At 42.3% G+C, this 20,760-nt stretch overlaps 1 protein-coding gene across 7 annotated transcripts in view; it reads right to left on the bottom strand.

Annotated features, from left to right (window-relative positions):
• Positions 1 to 20,760, bottom strand: part of RUFY1 (RUN and FYVE domain containing 1) — a 56,281-nt gene that overhangs the window by 12,452 nt on the left and 23,069 nt on the right. For all 7 annotated transcript variants that reach the window (XM_060095022.1, XM_060095021.1, XM_060095020.1 and 4 more), the window contains 6 exons: positions 19,436 to 19,501; positions 17,002 to 17,071; positions 12,797 to 12,898; positions 11,953 to 12,069; positions 11,387 to 11,554; positions 3,172 to 3,269 (listed from right to left, as the gene is read on the bottom strand). In XM_060095022.1, coding sequence (XP_059951005.1) covers positions 3,172 to 3,269; positions 11,387 to 11,554; positions 11,953 to 12,069; positions 12,797 to 12,898; positions 17,002 to 17,071; positions 19,436 to 19,501 — 621 coding nt within the window. The remainder of the gene's footprint in view (positions 1 to 3,171; positions 3,270 to 11,386; positions 11,555 to 11,952; positions 12,070 to 12,796; positions 12,899 to 17,001; positions 17,072 to 19,435; positions 19,502 to 20,760) is intronic.

The following is a 20,760-nucleotide window of genomic DNA, read 5'->3' as shown; positions in this document are numbered from 1 at the left end:
TGGCGCACAGGCTTAGTTGCTCTGCAGCATGTGGGATCTTCCTGGACCAGGGATCAAACCCATGTCCCTTGTATTGGCAGGCAGATTCTTAACTACCAGGGAAGTCCCTTCTGCCCATTTTTTGATTGTGTTGTTTCTCTGTTATTGAGTCATTTGAGGTGTTAGTATGTTTTGGAAATTAAGCCCTTGTCAGTTGCATCATTTTGCAAATATTTTCTCCCAGTCTGTAGGTTGTCTTTTCATTTTTTTATGGTTTCCTTTGCTGTGCAAAAGTTTGTAAGTTTGATTAGGTCCCATTTGTTAATTTTTGCTTTTATTTCTTTTGCCTTGGGAGACTGACCTAAGAAACCATTGCTACAATTTATGTCAGAGAATGTTTTGCCTATGTTCTAAGAGTTTTATGATGTCACGTCTTATATTTAAATCTTTAAGCCACTTTGAGTTATTTCTGTGTATGATGTGAGGGAGTGTTCTAACTTCAATGATTTACATGAGGCTGTCCAGCTTTCCCAACACCACTTGCTGAAGAGACTTTGTTTTCTCCATTGTACATCCTTGCCTCCTCTGTCAAAGATTAATTGATGTAGGTGTGTGGATTTATTTCTGGGCTCTCTATTCCAATGATCCATATGTCTGTTTTTGTGCCAATACCATGTTGTTTTGACTACTATAGCTTTGTAGTATCATTTGAAGTCTGGAAGGGTTATGCGTCCAGCTTTGTTCTTTTTCCTCAGGATTGCTTTGGCAATTCAGGGTCTTCTGTGGTTCCACATAAATTTTAGGATTATATGTTGAAGTTTTGTGAAAAATGTCATGGGTAATTTGATAGTGATCACATTAAATCTGTAGATTGCTTTGGGTAGTATGGTCATTTTAACTATATAAATTCTTCCAATCCAAGAGCACAGGATATCTTTATATTTCGTTGAATCATCTTCGATTTTCAATTTCTTTTATCAATGTTTTGTAGTTCTCTGCATATAAGTTTTTCACCTCCTTGGTTAGGTTTATTCCTAGGTTTTTTGGTTTTTTTTTTGCAGTATGTGGGCCTCCCACTGCTGTGGCCCCTCCCGTTGCAGAGCACAGGCTCCAGACGTGCAGGCTCAGTGGCCATGGCTCACGGGCCCAGCCACTCCACGGCACGTGGGATCCTCCCGGACTGGGGTGCGAACACGTGTTCCCTGCATTGGCAGGCGGACCCCCAACCACCGCGCCACCAGGGAAGCCCTTTTTTTTTTTTTTTTGATGCAATTTTCAACAGCATTTTTTTTTTTTTACTTTCTCTTTCTGACATTTCTGAAATACAACAGGTTTCTGTATATTAATCTTGTATCCTGCTACCTTGACAATCTTTTCATGTGCTTATTTGCCATCCATATGTCCTGTTTGGTGAAGGGTCTGTTTAAGTCTTTGGTCCATTTAAAATTTTTATTTATTTATTTATTTAAGGCTGCACTGAATTTTAGTTGTGGCATGCAGGATCTTTTAGCTGCGGAATGCGGGCTCATAGTTGTGGCATGCAGGCTTCTTAGTTGCGGCATGCATGTGGGATCTAGTTGCCCAATCGATCCCTGGATCCCCAGTTCAATTCCTGGATTGAAACCAGGCCCCCTGCATTGGGATCGTGGAGTCTCACCCACTGGACCACCAGGGAAGTCCTTCGTCCATTTTAGATTGGATTGTTTGTGGAGTTCTGAGAGTTCTTTATATATTCTGGGTATAAGTCCTTTGTCAGATATGTGATTCTCAAATTTTCTCCAAATCTATAACTTGTCTTTTTATTCTCTTAAGTGTGTCTTCCACAGAACAAAGTTTTAAATTTTGATAAAGTCCAATTTATCAAGTTTTCTCTTATGGATTGTGCTTTTATGTCATGTCTAAGAGCTCTCTGTCTAACCCAAGGCCACAAAGATTTTCTCCTATTTTTTCTTCTAAAAGTTTACAGTTTTAAGTTTTACATGTAGATTTATGATCCATTTTGAGTTCACTTTTGTATAAAGGTGTGAGGTCTAAATTGAGGTTCATCTTTTGGTGTATGGATATCCAATTGTTCCAATATCATTCATTGAAAAGATTATCCTTTCTCCATTGAACTACCTTGGCACCTTTGTAAAAAAATCAGCCACCTGTATTTGTGTGAGTCTATTTTTTTTTTTTTTTTTTTTTTTGTAGTACACGGGCCTCTCACTGTTGTGGCCTCTCCCATTGCAGAGCACAGGCTCCGGACGCACAGGCTCAGCGGCCACGGCCCAAGGGCCCAGCCACTCCGCGGCATGTGGGATCCTCCAGGACCGGGGCACGAACCCGTGTCCCCTGCATCGGCAGGCAGACTCTCAACCACTGCGCCACCAGGGAAGCCCTGTGCGAGTCTATTTTTTGACCCTATTCTGATCCCCTACTGACCTGACATTTACTTATTTATTTTTAAAATTTTTATTTTTTGGTGCGGCATGCGGGATCTTACTTCCTCAACCAGGGATTGAACCTGTACCCACTGCAGTGGAAGCACAGAGTCTTAACCACTGGACCACCAGGGAAGTCTCTGACCTGATATTTGTTTATCTATTTAAATTTATTTATTTATTTTTTAAAAACTTATTTATTTATTTATTCTTTTGGCTGTGTTTGGTCTTCATTGCTGTGTGCAGGCTTTCTCTAGTTGTGGGGAGCAGGGGCTATTCTCTGTTGCAGTGAGCAGGCTTCTCATTGTTGTGGCTACTCACGTTGCGGAGCACAGGCTCTAGGCGCACAGGCTCAGTAGTTGTGGCTTGCGGGCTCTAGAGTGCAGGCTCAGTAGTTGTGGCACATGGGCTTAGTTGCTCCACGGCATGTGGGATCTTCCTGGGCCAGGGCTCGAACCTGTGTCCCCTGCATTGGCAGGCGGATTCTTAACCACTGCGCCACCAGGGAAGTCCTAACCTGATATTTAAATCTGAGCTCACTGGATAGTTCTAATCCCCTGAGAGGACAATGTGATGTAGCCCTAAGGTTGATTAAATGAATACATGCTTAGGCAAAGCTGGGGAATCCAGTCCCCTTGCTGGGCAAGACTACAGACCTGAAGGACAGTCATCCTAACTTGTCTGTACTTTTGAGAGACTCTGAGTAAGTCCCCAGGCCCAGATAATACCCAGCACCTTCTAGGGAATATCTGCCGAGGGAAGTGTTTACCTTTCTTCCATTTGTTTCATGCTGGACATAACTTGATTGGTTTTTTCTTCAAAAGATGTGATGGCTTCATTCTTCTGTTGTAAACTGCTCTCCGCATTCTATAAAAGCAAGGAAAGAGGGTTATTTTCTCCTTCTCCCTCACCCCACTGCCTGCTCTGGATTACAAGTGGGTTCAACTATTCTTGTACTTTTTTTATAATACTTTCAAGAGCGTTTCATTAATTGCTGCTCCTCCCCAGAGCCCTGGAAGACAAACTGGGCCAAGGCTCCCATGTCATCAACATAAAGAAAGGCAGAGGGGGAATTTCCTGGAGTTCCAGTGGTTAGGATTCAGTGTTTTCACTGCTGTGGTGAAGGTTCAATCCCTGGTTGGGGAATTAAGATTCTGCAAGCCAGCCGGCCAAAAAAAGAAAAAAAGAAAAAAAAAAAAGGCAGAGAGGGAGATACTGAAGCCTTCTGTTTGAACAGTCCAGGCCCCTTTTTGAAGAGGAACTTCAGAGTCAGATCTGATTCAATGTTACTGAGTCTTCTCATGTGTCAGGCACATCCATGAGTTCACCTGACTCTTGCAGAGTTCTCATGGTGGGCGTTGTTAGCCCCCACTTCTCTGAGCAAGAGAGGGAGGCTCAGAAAAAGAAAGCACCTGGGAAAAGGTTAGAGCACAAATATGGTGCAGCTGGGTTCTTACAACCATGTGACTTTATGAGTCCAGGCTTTTAACCATGGCAGATGCTGAGTGACTAGAAGGCAGCAAAAGAGCAACATGTTTCTGTGTGCCTACAAGAGACACTCTTAAAATACAAGGATACAGAAAGGCTGAAGACAGAAAGAAGTCCTGATAAATTCTTAAGAATATATAGACTTTAGTGTCTGGCTTTAAAGTAAAAAAACTAGACATAAGGAACAAAAGAATAGCTAAACACCTCATAACTGGAAATGGAATAGCATATTACTAAAAACTATTGAGGTAAAAAAAAAAAAGAATTAAAAAAACCAGAAGAGAGATTATGAAATACTTAGAGCTGAAAGACAATGAAAACACTCTGCAATATTTTACTATATTGAAGATGCACCCTAATTTTATATACCACTATGAAGGAAAAGACTGCTACTTGAAACATGTCATGCCATTGACTATAAGATGCATCTTGATTTCAGAGATGACAAATGTGAAAAACATGCTTTTTAGGTGAAATACTTCTGTCAAAATTTGAGGGCCATAGCTAAAGCAGTACTTTAAATAAAATGTTTAATGAAATTAAAAAAGATAAAACAGATGAGCTAAGCATGTATTTCAGAAGTTGAAAATGAGCCACAGAGCAAACCCAAAGAATTAAGAAAGAAAATAATAAAAGTGAGGGTAGAAATCAATGAAAAAGAAATCATAACAATACATAATAAAGAATATTAGAAAAAAAAGCTGGTTCTCTGAAAAGATTATGAGAACAGACACACCTCTGGCAAGACCGGATAAGGAAGAAAGACAGAAAATGCAAAAAGAAAATGCTGAATAAAAGAGATTTAAAAATTCTGCAAAAGAATGTTATAAACAACTATGAACTAAAACATTTGAAAACCTAAACAAAATAAGATACATTTTGGAAAAAAATATAAAAATGTACCAAAATTGGTCTGAGAAGAAATGGAAAATATGAATAAGCCAGTAAACATTCAATAAAGAGAAATGGTAGTCATAGTCTCCCTGCCCAAAAAGCCCAGCCCAGATGAATCCTACAACATGGGTGGGTTCTCAAAACTTTTGGAGAATAGACACTTTCTATCTTATAAGCGTTATTTCAGAGAAAGAGAACAGGAAACCTTATTTTATAGTACCAGTCCAACCATGATTCTGAAGCCAAATAAGGCTAGTAAAAGGAAAGAAAGAGGTCTGTCTCATATATAAACACACAGATTATATATAACATATTAGCTAACTGAGTCAAGAGTATATTTAAATATATCACAATCAAGCAGGAATCCAGGAACGTAAATGTATAAGTTGCCACATAAATAAGGGAGAAAAAGAACAGGACTATCACAACAGATGAAATGCAAAGAAGCCCAAAACATTTAATAAGGTTCAATATTTATTTACGAGAAAAACTCTGAGCAAACAATAGAAAAGAACTTCCTTAACTAAGTAAAGATTATACATCAACCATCTATTATTATTATTATTTATTTATTTTTTGGGGGGGCAATACGCGGGCCTCTCACTGCCGTGGCCTCTCCCATTGCGGAGCACAGGCTCCGGACGCGCAGGCTCAGCGGCCATGGCTCACGGGCCTAGCTGCTTTGCGGCATGTGGGATCTTCCCGGACCGGGGCACGAACCTGCGTCCCCTGCATCGGCAGGTGGACTCTCAACCACTGCGCCACCAGGGAAGCCCCCGTAAGCATTATTCTTGATGAAGAAATTTTTACACGCTTTACTTTTAAGATCAGGACCACAAGTCTGCTTACTATTCCTACTACTGTTTAATGTAGTCATGGAGGTCCTGGCCAATACTAAAAGAAACAAAAAAGAATGAGGAGTACAAAACCTGAGAGTGAAGAAATTAAACTGTCTTTATTTGCCTATGATATGATCAATTACATCTAAAACCAACAGGATTAATAGACAAACTATTAGAACTAGGTGGTGAACAAGGCTGTCAAACACAAGATCAACCTATAAAGCACAAAAGCACTTCTCTACATCAGCAAGACCTCACTAGGGGATGCAGCCAAAATATGGCACCCAGCACACTAGCAACAAGAACTAGACAGAATTGAGTTCACCTAGAGAAAATGCAACTCTTAGGGAATAAAAAGGACAAAAAGAGAGTAAACTATAAATTCAATGCAATTTCCATTTAAGAAATTCAGCTGGATTTTTTAAAAAGGAAATGTATACCTTATTCTAAAATTTTTATCAAGAATCAGACTATACTGGGCTTCCCTGGTGGCGCAGTGGTTGGGAGTCCGCCTGCCAATGCAGGGGACACGGGTTCGTGCCCCGGTCTGGGAGGATCCCACATGCCGCGGAGCGGCTGGGCCCGTGAGCCATGGCCGCTGAGCCTGCGCGTCCGGAGCCTGTGCTCCGCAATGGGAGAGGCCACGACGGTGAGAGGCCCGCGTACTGCAAAAAAAAAAAAAAAAAAAAAAAAAAAAGAATCAGACTATACTACAAAGCTACAGTAACCAAAACAGCATGATACTGGCACAAAAACAGCACATAGATCAATGGAACAGGATAGAAAGCCCAGAAATAAACCCAAGCACTTATGGTCAATTAACCTACAGCAAAGGAGGAAAGAATATACAATGGAGAAAAGACAGTCTCTCCAGTAAGTGGTGCTGGGAAAAGTGCACAGCTACATGTAAAAGAATGAAATTAGAACATTTTCTAACACCATATACAGAAATAAACTTGAAATGGATTAAAGACCTAAATGTAATACTGGATACTATATGACTCCTAGAGGAAAACATAGGCAGAGCGCTCTTTGACATAAATCAGAGCAATATTTTTTTGGATCTGTCTCCTAGAGAAATGGAAACAAAAGGAAAAATAAACAAATGGGACCTAATTAAACTTATAAGCTTTTGCACAGTAAAGGAAACCATAAACAAAATGAAAAGACAACCTATGTAATGGGAGAAAACATTTGCAAATGATGTGACTGACAAGGGATTAATTTTGAAAATATACAAACAGCTTATACAGCTCAATATAAAAAAAAACCAAACAACCCGGGCTTCCCTGGTGGCGCAGTGGTTGAGAGTCCGCCTGCCGATGCAGGGGACACGGGTTCGTGCCCTGGTCTGGGAGGATCCCACATGCCGTGGAGCAACTAGGCCCGTGAGCCATGGCCACTGAGCCTGCGCGTCCGGAGCCTGTGCTCCGCAGCGGGAGAGGCCACAGCAGTGAGAGGCCCACGTACCGCAAAAAAAACCCAAACAAACGACCCAATCAAAAAAGGGGCAGAAGACCTAAACAGACATTTCTCCAAAGAAAACATACAGATGGCCAAGAGGCACATGACAAGATGCTCAATTTGCCTAATTAGTAGAGAAATGCAAATGAAAACTACAATGAGGTGTCACCTCACACCAGTCAGAATGGTAATCATCAAAAAGTCTGCAAATAATAAATCCTACACTGTTGGTGGGAATGTAAATTGGTGCAGCCACTGTGGAAGACAGTATGGAGGTTCCTTAAAAAACTAAAAATGGAATTACCATATGATCCAGCAGTCCCACTCCTGGGCATATATCCGGAAAAGACGAAAGCTCTAATTCAAAAAGATACATGCACCTCAATGTTCACAGCAATACTATTTACAATAACCGAGACATGGAAGCAACCTAAATGTCCATCAACAGATGAATGCATAGGGGCTTCCCTGGTGGCACAGTGGTTAAGAATCTGCCTGCCAATGCAGGGGACATGGGTTCGAGTCCTGGTCCAGGAAGATCCCACATGCTGCGGAGCAACTAAGCCCATTCGCCACAAATACTGAGCCTGAGCTCTAGAGCTTGCGTGCCACAACTACTGAGCCCGTGTGCCACAACTACTGAAGCCCGCGTGCCTACAGCCCATGCTCCGCAACAAGAGAAGCCACTGCAATGGGAAGCCTGTGCACCTCAACGAAGAGTAGCCCCCACTCGCCTCAAACAGAGAAAGCCCACGCACGGCAACAAAGACCCAACACGGCCAAAAATAAAAATAAAAAATAAATAAATTTATATAAAAAAACAGATGAAGGATAAAGAAAATATGGTATTATATACATTGGAATATTATTCAGCCATAAGAAAGGAAATAATGCCATTTGCAGCAATATGGATGGACCTAGAGATTATCATACTAAAGTGAAGTCAGACAGACAAAGACAAATATCATATATCACACACAGAATCTAAAAAAATGATAAAATGAACTTATTTACAACACAGAAACAGACTCACAGACTTAGAAAAGAAACTTATGGTTACCAAAGGGGAAAGGGGTGAGGAGAGATAAATCAGAAATTTGGGATTAACAGATACACACCACTATATATAAAATAGATAAATAAGGACCTACTGTATAGCACAGGGAACTATATTCAGTATTTTGTAATAACCTATAATAGAAAAGAATCTGAAAAAGAATCACTTTGCTGTACACCTGAAACTAACACAACACTGTAAATTAATTATACTTCAATTAAAAAAAAGAAAAAAGGATAAACGTTTACAAATAGATAAGTCAATCAAAAAAAGAAGAGGGAAAAAAGGGGGAAAGGTGGGCAGGCTTGACCTACGTTATGGGTCGAGTGTGTCCGTCCCAAATCCATTATGTTTAAGTCCTAACCCCCAGTACCACCCAGGATCTTATTTGGAAAACGGGTCACTCACTGCAGACATAATTAGTTAAGATGAGGTCACACTGGAGTAGGGTGGGCTCCTAATCCAATATGACTGGTGTCCTTATACAAAGGGGAAATGTGGACACAGGCATGCACACACAGGGAGAAAGCTGTGAAGATGAGGGCAGAGATGGAGGTGATAACTTCTCCAAGTGAAGGAAACCCAAATATTGCCAGCAACCACCAGAATCTAGGAGAGACGGATGGGACTGACTTCCTCACAGAAATGAGGCCTAGAGGCCTAGAGGCAAGAGGATGGGAGTAGGGGTGGGGGATAAAAGGAAATAAGAAAACAGGAAGGGTGTCTTATTTTAGTGCCCCAAACAGAGGGATATGACTGACTCAACCTTCTGCATCTGAAGCCCAGAGGGAGAAAAGGGTATGAAGCCAGAATTCCAGCAGCACCAGAGACGGACTTGTGTGTGGTGCTTCCCCAGGGAACCCAACGTATGCTGTGCTGACTCAGCAGCCAGGGGTTTGGCGCTGTCAAAGCAGATGTTGTGACCCGTTAGTTACGGCAAACATTTAGTCAAACTGTCGCTTGCCCAAACTTGGAAGATGGAATCCACGCAACTGTGCCAGGGCTCCAGAATGCTAGGATGTGCAGTGGGGCTTGCCATGTGAACAGGTGCTATAAGCAAGGGGTTTGCAGGGAGAGATGGACAGGGATACAGAGGCCAAAGGTAGGGGCCTCACAGGTTAGAAAAGTCAACTGCTTCTGGACTCAGAAGGAAGAGAGAGGACTGAAGAGTGAGCCATATGGCCCTGTGACATCCTGCAGCGAAGATCGGAGTAGGCTGCTTTCCTCATGCCTCAAGCTGTTGTTCCAGATGACTGGTCACTGACATGAGAAAGACTGACAGAGCAAAGAAACGGAGCAGGTGTGGGAACTGTGTTTACTCATAACAAACTACGGTCACTGACACACGGATCAAGTGGATGCAAGCAGACCAGAGGCTGTGACAGAGGGAACTGGATTGTCCAAGAAGCCACCAGTCTGGTCTGAAAAATATCTGACTGTTGGATCCCTTATACAACCTCCAGGCCAGTAGACTGACACTGGCAAGAAGCTGGCCGTCAAAGCTGTGTAGCCCACTCCACGAGAGCCCACTTCCCATCAGCCATTGAAGATGGTGGCCTCAGGGGCCACGGAGGTCAGCAGACATGCTCTCTAGAAGGCAGAAGCGGTAGCCAGACATGCTAAGAAATGGAGTCCTCAGTCCCCCGGGCAGCCTTCACGGTTCCTGCCCATAGGACACAATGACCACCAAGGGCCAGGGACTGCCAGGTGTGTCCCTTGTTTCCTCTTTCCCAATAGGCATTTCATCATGGTTATCCTGTTTCTGCTCTACCAGTTCGTCCTGGGCAGGACAGGCTAACGTGACTGACAGATAGTCTTCTAGTTGGAACACAGGCCCTGTGGGCTTGAGGGAGAGTGCTGCCCATCACCCAGGCTTGTGGACTCTGAGGAAGCAGGGCTTGTCGGTAGCTCTGTGGGGTCGACTGTGGTAGTGACGACTACATCTCCCCACACCTGCTTTCCCCTTCACCTGGCCTGCAGTCCAGAAACAACAGCCCCGGGCTCCCCCTGCAGCCAAGCCTGGCCGTGCTGACTAGCCCTTTCCTATGTGATCGGAAGAAATGGTGGGTGCAGCTGCTCTCTCGCTGTTTGAGGACGAATGCCTGGCCCTGGACTTTGGCTCTTCTCCCCACTTCTGCTGGCAAGAATGGTGACAACTCAGGTGGCTTGGAGAGCTGGAGCTGCTACTAGTCTGAATCCCTGAAGGACCGTGGGGAGCAAAACTGCTGGTCTGCAACGCTTTAAGCTGTTATAGTAGTTTGGTTTCCCCTAACGTGTATTAACAATATGTCTATATGCCGACCAAAACCAGAAGAAAACATGAAAAAATTAAAACAGATAATTTGTTGGGAGGGTAAAACTATTTTCTTCCTTTTCTCTTTTTGCTTCAATTTTCATTGTTGCAAAAATATGAATTACGTAATAATTTAAAAAAGACGGACAAAATAGCACCGTTTATTTGTACCGTCTGCTCTCACATGACCTTTGCCATAGATGTTACTACTAGTGAGACTGAAACCACTCTATGGAAAAGGAAGTGGGGCTCTTCCGGCAATAAAATAGGAAAGAGAACTTCAAAAAAGGAAAAGTTTTGAGGACACAGAATGGTATCCTTCTGGGTAGCTTCTGGGCAACAAAGTGTTGCAGTGTTTAGATGCTGTCTTTCAACCTCTGGCGTGACCAGTGCTTTCTGGGCTAGCTCCCCTTGACCACTCTGAAATGACGAGGGAGGTGATCTTGGAGACTCAGCAAGATTAACTTATTGGCAAAGCCTGAAAAGGCAATACTAACTAATATCCTAAATCCACTTCTCCATTTCTTGGGGCAAACAATTAGTACCTGAAGTAGACAGAAACAGACAGCAGGGGGACAGTGAATGTATGACAGGCAAAGTTCAGGTTTAGATTCAAGAGACACAGTTCAGTTTTCAGCTCTATTTATTAGCTGTGCCACCAGGGACATGTGACTCAGACATTTGACTTTGCCTTGTCACTTATATTTCCCCCCATTTCATAAACTTTTGTCAGGGATTGCCGGGAGACTCAAATAAAATAAATGCAATAACATGTAAGATGGCCTAGGACCAGATTTGCAAATACTAGGCCCTCACAGATGTGTCTATTCTCTCCTTCTGCGGAAAGAATGACCCAAGACTGGAAAGGCAGCACGTGACAAGCTCTACCACTGTAGACAAGCAGCAGGAAACCGGGTTGTGATGTGGACATAAAGCCAAGTCCCACCTGAACTTTGTGAAACATCTGTAAGTTAATTGCTTTGACTTCCTCCAGCTGCTGGCGCAGGGCAACCAGAGTGTCCTGCTTCTCGTGGGTGTCCTTTTCTAGTAACTTCATTGCGATTTCCATCTCGGTTTTCATTCCAATTTGCAGCTCCAGTTCTTTTTCTAGTTCCTTAAAAGGATATTAATAAGGAAAATATTATTAAAGTAGATCACAGAAATGAACTTAACTGATGTTGTATCTTGGGCAGTGCTGAAAATACACGGAAGGTCAGAATAGGTTAGGGAGATGTAGACAAGTCTGTCTGGAGCGTAACTAGATTAAGTTTTTCCCCTTTCCTCATTTTACAACGAACACTGGCTCTGCATCAAGTCAACAGAAAGCGGGTAGGTGGCAATGAGGAATACTGCACGAGTGTTTTTTTTCACACGTTAACAACTTCACTTGCATAAAAACTCACTTGTTTTTAAAAGCAGGTTGAAGCATGTGTGTGCAAAGTGCTGACGGAAGTAACACAGAGGGAATAAACTGAGGAATCTTTCTGGTAACTCTCAGGCTCGCAAACTCACCAAACGGGCTCTCTTCTCCTCCTTCAGCTGCTTCCACACATCATTGTACATTTCATCCAGACCTTGCCGAGTCTGCTTGTAAGTCTCCAGCTCAACTTTTGTATCCTGTTTTGTTATCTGTGATCAAACAAGAGCACCAGAGGAATGGTTTGCTTACAGAAGCAAGCTAACTACAAAGTATTTAAAAATATAACATATATTTTTTTAAACAGTAGCATAATTTCTATTTTTTTAAGCATAATAGAGAAAGGCTAAAATTTTAAAGGTATTTTGAAATATCTTTGAACATGAAGGATGAGAGCAAGCCAATAGATTTTTGAAAAGGTAGGTGCAGAAAACAATTTAACTTTCTTTAAAATAGAATAGTCGTTCTGAGTGGGAAAGGTCCCCATTCAGTACTTATCTAGCACATTTTTAGCACTGGGTGAATTTCGAGCTGAATCAGATATGGTCTCTACTCTCAAGTCATCAGGTGAGACGCCAGCAATTCTACACAACAGTAAGAGGATGCTATAATGGAGGGAGGTGCAAAGAGCTATGGAAACACAGGAGAAGAAGGGTCCAGGCCTACCGATGGGTGCCAGGGGCAGCATCCCAGGGGACCGGGCTCATAAGAGAAGCTGAAGAGGGAACAGGGACTGTCACTCGCAAAGGTCCAGAGGCAAGGGACCAGTGCACTTGGGAAACCCAAGTGGTCCAGGTGGCCTGAGAGTGACACGGAAGGGCCCTGCGGCAGGATGTTCTGGTGTCAAACAGGGCATCTTTGCACGTTCTGAGCTTGAGGTCTCTGATGGACATGTCTGAGTGAGGAACGTGCCGCCCAGCTGCAAGGGCTACTTCTCACCTCTACGCTTTTTTCGCTTTTCTCACGAATTAATTCATTTTGTTCTCTTAATTGTTGCTGTTCTTCTTGAAGTGAACAAATTCGGTCTGTTGCAGCTGAAAGCTGATTAAGAAAGATTTTTAGATTTCTTAACATCAAAATGAATCTTACTGTTCAAATTAAAAGCTAACATGTGGCATCTTCACAATTGACAGTGTATTTTCACGTATGTGATATTTTATTTTTTATCCTTGTTTTGAATAGGTAATACATTCACATGGTTCAAAATTCCAAAGATATAAAAACATAAACAGTAAAATCTCTCTTACCCCTGCCCCTAGCCATCTCTGCCCTCCCTATTCTTCTTTTACAAAAATGATAGCACACTACTTCATGTGGGCAAAGATTTATGGACACAAAATATTACAAACAGCTTAATGTCCAATACTAGAAATGGTCGAACAAATCACAGTAAAAGCATAAAACAGAAATATGTAGTTATTAAATACTTAAAAAAGCTTTTAATGACTTGAGAACATACTTATGATATAATAAAAATAAAAAAGCAGGTTATACAGTATGTTCTCACGTCCAGTTTAAAGAAAAAGACTTAACTATGTTAAAAATCCTTAAGAAGAAAAACAAAAGCAAACAAACAAAAAAAGCTTAAGAAAAGATGGGGACTCTATATACAGCTGTCACTTAGCCAAGGGATTATGGGCTTTTTCCCCCGATTCTTCATTCTTTTTAGTTTTTCTAGCCAATGAGCAAAAGGATATCTTATCACTAGAGAGAGAATTAAAGAATCTGGGAGAGGAATCACAACCAAACCATTAAGATGTGCCTGAGGAAAACATCTTCCTTGCCCTGAACGAGTTAACGTAGTTTAGGGAAAAGTGTATAGGAGCAGGTGCCTTCATGTACCTGCTGAGGAGAGGCTAGCAGGAGAGATGAGTTAATACCCCAACCAACCTGTCCTTTCCCAGCCTCTGAGCCAGCCTGGAGAGAGAAGGTGAGGCTGGAGAAGGAGAAAGAAGCCAGACATTTGCCCTCGATACTTGGCTGTGCTCTTTAGCATCATTCACTAACAGGGGGCCCTGAAGCACTGAACTCCTCACCTCCTCTTGATCAACAGCATCTAGGTCCACCCAGACTCAGAACCCAGAACTGGGCTTTCTAAACATAACTGCTGTGCCCAAGTAAGAAACTTTAAGGCTTGAAAAGAGGTGCTAGTTGCTGCAACGGAAGAAGCAGGCAAAAACCATAAGCTAATTCCCATCCTACTTTCTGAAGACATAGAGAGCACACCCTGAAGTGAGAGATATACTTTTCTCTGAAGTGCATTTTCTATTACATCTGTTTGCCTTTGAAGGAAAAATAAGCCAGTTGTTCAGTTTCAAAAGCTAAACTAGACTTTCATTCAAAGCATGCCACCTCCCCTCAGAATGGGAGAAAATATTTACAGATGAAGCAACTGACCAGGGATTAATCTCCAAAATATACAAACAGCTCATGCAGCTCAATAGCAAAAACATAACCCAGTTGAAAAATGGGCAGAAGATCTAAATAGACATTTCTCCAAAGAAGACATACAGATGGCCAAAAAGCACATGAAAAGATGGTCAACATCACTAATTATTAGAGAAATGCAAAACTACAATGAGGTATCACCTTACACCGGTCAGAATGGCCATCATGAAAAAATCTACAAACAGGGCTTCCCTGGTGGCGCAGTGGTGGAGAGTCCGCCTGCCGATGCAGGGGACGCGGGTTCCTGACCTGGTTCGGGAAGATCCCACATGCCACGGAGCGGCTGGGCCCGTGAGCCATGGCCGCTGAGCCTGCGCGTCCGGAGCCTGTGCTCCACAGTGGGAGAGGCCACAACAGTGAGAGGCCCACGTAATGCAAAAAAAAAAAAAAAAAAAAAAAAAAAAATCTACAAACAATAATTGCTGGAGAGGGTGTGGAGAAAAGGCAACCCTCCTATACTGCTTGTGGGAATGTAAATTGGTACAGCCACTATGGAGAACAGTATGGAGGGTCCTTAAAAAAGTAAAAATAGAGCTATCATATGATCCAGTAATCCCACTCCTGGACATATATCCAGAGAAAACCATAATTCTAAAAGATATATGTACCCCAATGTTCATTGCAGCATTACTTACAGTAGCCAGGACATGGAAGCAACCTAAATGTCCATCAACAGAGGAATGGATAAAGAAGATGTAGTACATATACACAGTGGAATATTACTCAGCCATAAAAAGAATGAAATAATGCCATGGATTGACCTAGAGATTGTCACACTGAGTGAAGTAAGTCAGACAGAGAAAGACAAATATCATACAATATTGCTTATACGTGGAACCTAAAAAAGGGTATAAATAAACTTATCTACAAAACAGAAATAGAGTTACAGATGTAGAAAACAAACTTATGGTTACCAGGGGGTAAAGGGCGGGGAGGGATAAATTGGAAGATTGGGATTGACATATACAAACTACTATATATAAAACAGATAACTAGTAAGGACCTTCTGTATAGCACAGGGAACTCTACTCATTACTATGTAATGGCCTATATGGGAAAAGAATCTAAAAAAGAGTGGAGATATGTATATGTTTAACTGATTCGCTTTGTTGTACACCTGAAACTAACACAACATTATAAATCAACTATACTCCAATAAGAATTATAAAAACAACAACAACAACAAAGCATGCCACCTCATCTGGGAGAACAAAGAGTGAATCCGCTTGTTCTAAAATCAACTAAGGGGACTTCCCTGGTGGTGCAGTGCTTAAGAATCCGCCTGTCAATGCAGGGGACACAGGTTCGAGCCCTGGTCCAGGAAGATCCCACATGCTGCGGAGCAACTAAGCCCATGCGCCACACCTACTGAGCCCGCGCACCACAACTACTGGAGCCCACACGCCTAGAGCCCGTGCTCCACAACAAGAGAAGCCACTGCAATGAGAAGCCCCTGCATCACAACGAAGAGTAGCCCCCGCTCGCCGCAACTAGAGAAAGCCCGTGTGCAGCAACGATGACCCAACACAGCTAAAAATAAATAAATTAAATAAAATAAATAAATTTAAAAAAAATAAAATAAAATCAATTAAGGTCTCCTTGAGTGCCTCCACATGCTAAGTGTCGGGCAAGGCACATTTATGTGGTATTAACCTAATTTAATCTTTACAATACTATTGTAAGTGTGTTGAATTATCACCCAATTCAGAGATGAGGAAAGTGAGGCCCAAAGGCCCTCTCCACCCCCCAGGTGAATTCGAGTCCTTCAGCTCTAAGTGCGATGAAGTCTCTCCCACGATGCCCATCTTTGAGTTTCTTTGTCCTGTTACAAATCTGAGCTCCTCTCCTGAAAGCTGTTCAGGCCTGGCCCCTCAGGAGGGTGCAGGAAGTGTAAAGTGAGCCTTGCACTGGGTCTTCCATTACCAAGGGGTGCTCTGCGACTCTCCTTTCGGCTGTAACCTGCCTCCACACCGTGGGGGGGGTCACTCTCTGGCCGCCCTCACAGCCCTCTTCCTTCCCAGTGAGACTTGGTGGGGAGGGTCGAGCAGCCAGGGACCGCTACCTGTGGAAAGCCTCAGAAAGGCTGAGCAACCCCCCTCCTGCTAACAGGAGACAAGATGGGTCCACCAAGGAGACTGCCGGGCAGCTGGCAGCAAGCTTTCTTCCTCGGCCTCAGCCCTCCTTCTTCCTGTCCTTTCATCCTCTCTCTTCCTAGTGAGAAAGCAGAGAAAGACCACACTGTGGGGAGACTGGTTCCAAGCTCCTGAGAGGCCGAGACACGGAAGGAGGGGGCAAGGGTACTTTTACCCCATAAAAGAGCCTGTGCCTTCTGGGCAGCCGGGAGACACACGACATCATAGGAAAGGTGGGAAAAGAGGAAGAGGATAGCACGTTCACAAAAGGGGTGGGGCTTTTCCAACTAGGACTTGTCTTCTACTGGACCACTGTGAGGTGATAAAACCTAAGTCACTTAGAACTGGCTCATGATCCATTGCACTGGCTCATGGGAGCCCCGGCCAGGGCAGAACACGGACATTCTGAGGATGTGAAATTCTGAGAATGTCTGTCCCGTGTGCAGCTCAACCCAAGGTTAGCACTTCCCATTCCTACCAGTGAGAAGCTCTGGTCAGATATACCAACCATACCATTTCTCTTCTTGGGTCATTCTGCTTTAAGAATTTCAATAAGTTACAAACCTCTTCTTGAAGCTTTGAATTAGTCTTTTCCAACCCTTCTATCTTGGTTTGAAGATCCCCAACTGTGCAGCTGTATAAAAGAAAATATTAAGTAAATGTGAACTTATAAAAGCTGACTGTTTTCCCAATCTGTAAACAATGAGAATAGAGATTCCTAGATTTCCTATATGAAATGGAGAGTCAAAGGGTCTCCAATTAACTCATAGATGAGAATTCTAAATATATATGTATGCAGTGTGTGTGTGTGTATTTTTTTTACTGAAAAGTTTTTAATGTTTTCTCCAAATATGCTACCCATTTCTTGTTTAGCCAACTGGAAAGAAAACACCATTTCCCCCAACTCAATATATGGGAACCAAAACGCACTGGCAGTCATATATCTAAAGTAATATTCATAACAAGATATTGGTACTTTTGGGTAGTAGGATCAAAGGTGATTTTTAAATCTTTTTTATACTTTGTCCCATTTTTCACAATTCTTTAAGTATATGCACGACTTTCATACCGAAAAATACATAAAAAGCTAATGTAGACTTGACACACAACAATAATAACCACAACAATAATAGTAGTAGTTTTCTTTTTGGACAATGTGTCAGGCCCTGTTTGTTCTAAGCACTTTAAATGCATCAACTCCCCACAATTCTGTGATGCAAATCTTATTGTTAATCTGTTTTACAGATGAGGAAACCATAACTTTATATTGAGAAACTCACTTAACTTCATACCCCTATGAACCCAGGTGGTCTGGCTCCAGAGCCTGCACTTTCAGGCAACAGACCCTACTGCCAAAAACTGGGGCTTTTTGCCGGTGGGGGGGGGTGGTACCAAGAAACAAACCTGACAAGGCTAATGAGCCAAGGTTCAAGAATTGGGTGGGAGGGCTTCCCTGGTGGCGCAATGGTTGACAGTCCGCCTGCCGATGCAGGGGACACGGGTTTGTGCCCCGGTCCGGGAAGATCCCACATGCCTCAGGGCGGCTGGGCCCGTGAGCCATGGCCGCTGAGCCTGCGCGTCCGGAGCCTGTGCTCCGCAACGGGAGAGGCCACAACGGTGAGAAGCCCGCATACCGCAAAAAAAAAAAAAAAAAAAAAAAGAATTGGGTGGGAGAAAAATAAAAACACAAATTGACACAAAATGAAAAAGTCAACAAAACAAAACATATGGAAGGAATTACAAGTTTTAAGAGTATGCCATTTTCAATTCTGTACCAACTACATAACTCAGAAAATATCAATAAAATTTCTATTTTTCCTTAGAAAACATAAATTACCAAAAAAGATATATCCTCATGAGGAGAAAAGCTAGATGAATTAACAGTTAAGGAAAAACTGAAAAGCTGGCAAAGTACTGCCTCCATACAGACTTTGAGCTTCAAATTTTCAAGGAGCAAATAATGCTCACGAACTAGAAGGTGTTCTCAGGCACAGAAACAAGGCAAAGCTTCCTGATTCATTTTGTGAAGCTGCATAACCCTGATACCATGCCAGAGGGGAAACTATGGAACAACTATGTTAGGTTACATGTTAAGAGAATGACTAAATTATTAAAGCTATGATCAAGTAGAGTTTATCCTTACGAAGAAATCCATTAATAAACTATATTACATCAATAGATTAAGGGATAAAAGTCATGATTAACTTAATGGATGCTAAAAGGCATTTGATAAAATTCAACATCTATTCCTTATAATGGCTCTCAATAAACTAAGCATGGATTAAGAATCTCACTCTCAAAATAATAGCCAGCGTCACAGCTCAGGAAAGCTCAGAGCAGCACTACCCTAGGTATGTTCTTCAAACACACTAGCTCCTTTGCCTGTTTCCTTGGCTTTGGGGGCCAGAGAGGCTGCTCCCGCAGAGAACTGCTAATGTGCACAGTGTACTCTCTAAAGAGGGTTCAGAGAGAGAATTATATTTCCCAAACACGTCAGGCTGAGAATCTCCATCCATTCTCCATCAACACCCATAACGACTAGTGTTTCATGAAACACAGGAGCAGCTTTCCAATTAAAATGAAAATTCAAGATAAAGATACCTGCTATCACTATTGAATTGCTCTCAAAGGTCTAGCCCAGTGGTTTTCAACCCCTTTCTCCTGCCCAGAACGTTGGAGGGATGTGTGTTGATTCCCAGCAGCAATAATGCTTCCCATGCAGTGATTTCCAACTAAGTTGCGGTGGGCTAAGGGGTGGAGAGGTTTCATTTATTACTCTCTAATTTGCATAACTACACAGAACAAAAGATCAAAGGATTCCCCAAAGCTCTTTATCAAGAAATCATACTTCTACAGTCTGTACACATGAGCACTGAACCTTTTTTCTTGGTTTGGAAAAAAGTTAGATATAAATATATGGCAACTCAAAACGGTTCCATGAAGCAGTTATCGGGCACTGAGAATGAACTGCAACACTGGAAAAAGGAGGGAGTCCTACCTTAAGTGCCGGTTAAGTTCTTCCACATAATTTTTTTGATCAAGGACATCAGTAATTCTTTCATGCCTTTTAAAAAGAACATAAAAAGAGAGAAATTCTTTTTACTCAGGGTTAATACTTTGTAATTGTCCCCCAACCTTCCAGTCACCTTGTAGGAGTACCAATGTCATCAGGAAACCAAGAGATGGTCAGAGCTTAGTAATGTCTGCACGGTCCTAAGTGAACTAGCAAGGCGGGCTAGGAAGACATGGGACACACTGGAAACAGGCTGCCTGGAGAGGAGCCTCCCTGCAGACGCTCCTCCCACCTCTCCCCTAGCATTTGAGAAAGCCACTGGCATGCAAGGTAGAAACACCAAAAGCCAGATGTAAATGGCTCTCCAGTTAGGAGATGAAGCAGCCCTTGTTATACTGAAGGAAAAGAAGCTGCCTCAGAAAAGAAGACCACAAGACTCTTCAAAACACAAAGCTGATCAGTCTAGGTTTAAAAAAAGACTCTGGGAACTCTTTGGCGGTCCAGTGGGTAGGACTCCGCGCTTTCACTGCCAGCGGGGTAGGTTCAATCCCTGGCCAGGGAACTAAGATCCTGCAAGCTGTGCAGCATGGCCAAAAAAAAAAAAAAAAAAAAAAAAAAGCAAAAACACAACACAACAAAACAAAACTTCATACATCTTTATGCAAAAAAGACTATCATTTTAAAGTTAGGCTCCCCCCACCAATTTCTTTACGTACATATGTACATAAATGGGATCATGTGACCCAGGTTCATGCCACAGGTGCTGGATTTGCTGGTCAGTGCAGTCATTTTTTTTCTTTTACCTTTCTGCCCTTTACATAGCTCTCCCAGGTAACACGTACTGATAGCTTGTTGAGTATCCTATGTGTATCTAATCATAATATCTATCTATATTTTTACATATAGTATATGCAATTAAAATATAAAATATATATTAGAGAATTTGGAGGCTTTAAAAAATGGGATATATATACTTCTCAGTATTATACTTTTCTCACTCAATAATACCTGGGGAAATTCCTCTGAATCTACTATACAGTAGGTCAAATTTGTTTTTCTTTCATGTCTGTATAATACACAGTGTGGAATACTTCAGATGTTCTGCAATTCATTCAATTGCAGATGTCCCTAGGTATCCACGGGGGACTAGTTCCAGAACCTCTGTGGATACCAAAATCTGCAGATGCTCAAGTCCCTTATACAAATGGCATAGCACAGCTGACCCTCTATATCTGTGGGTTCCACATCTGCAGGTTGAAAGACTGACTGTATTCCCTTAATAGTGGATAATCAGTTTATTTCCAGTTCTT

This window comes from Mesoplodon densirostris, chromosome 3 (assembly GCF_025265405.1).
Source record: "Mesoplodon densirostris isolate mMesDen1 chromosome 3, mMesDen1 primary haplotype, whole genome shotgun sequence".
In the NCBI taxonomy this organism is placed as follows: Eukaryota; Metazoa; Chordata; class Mammalia; order Artiodactyla; family Ziphiidae; genus Mesoplodon; species Mesoplodon densirostris.
Note: the sequence above shows the minus strand (reverse complement) of the source record. Positions and strands in the feature narration are given on the sequence as shown.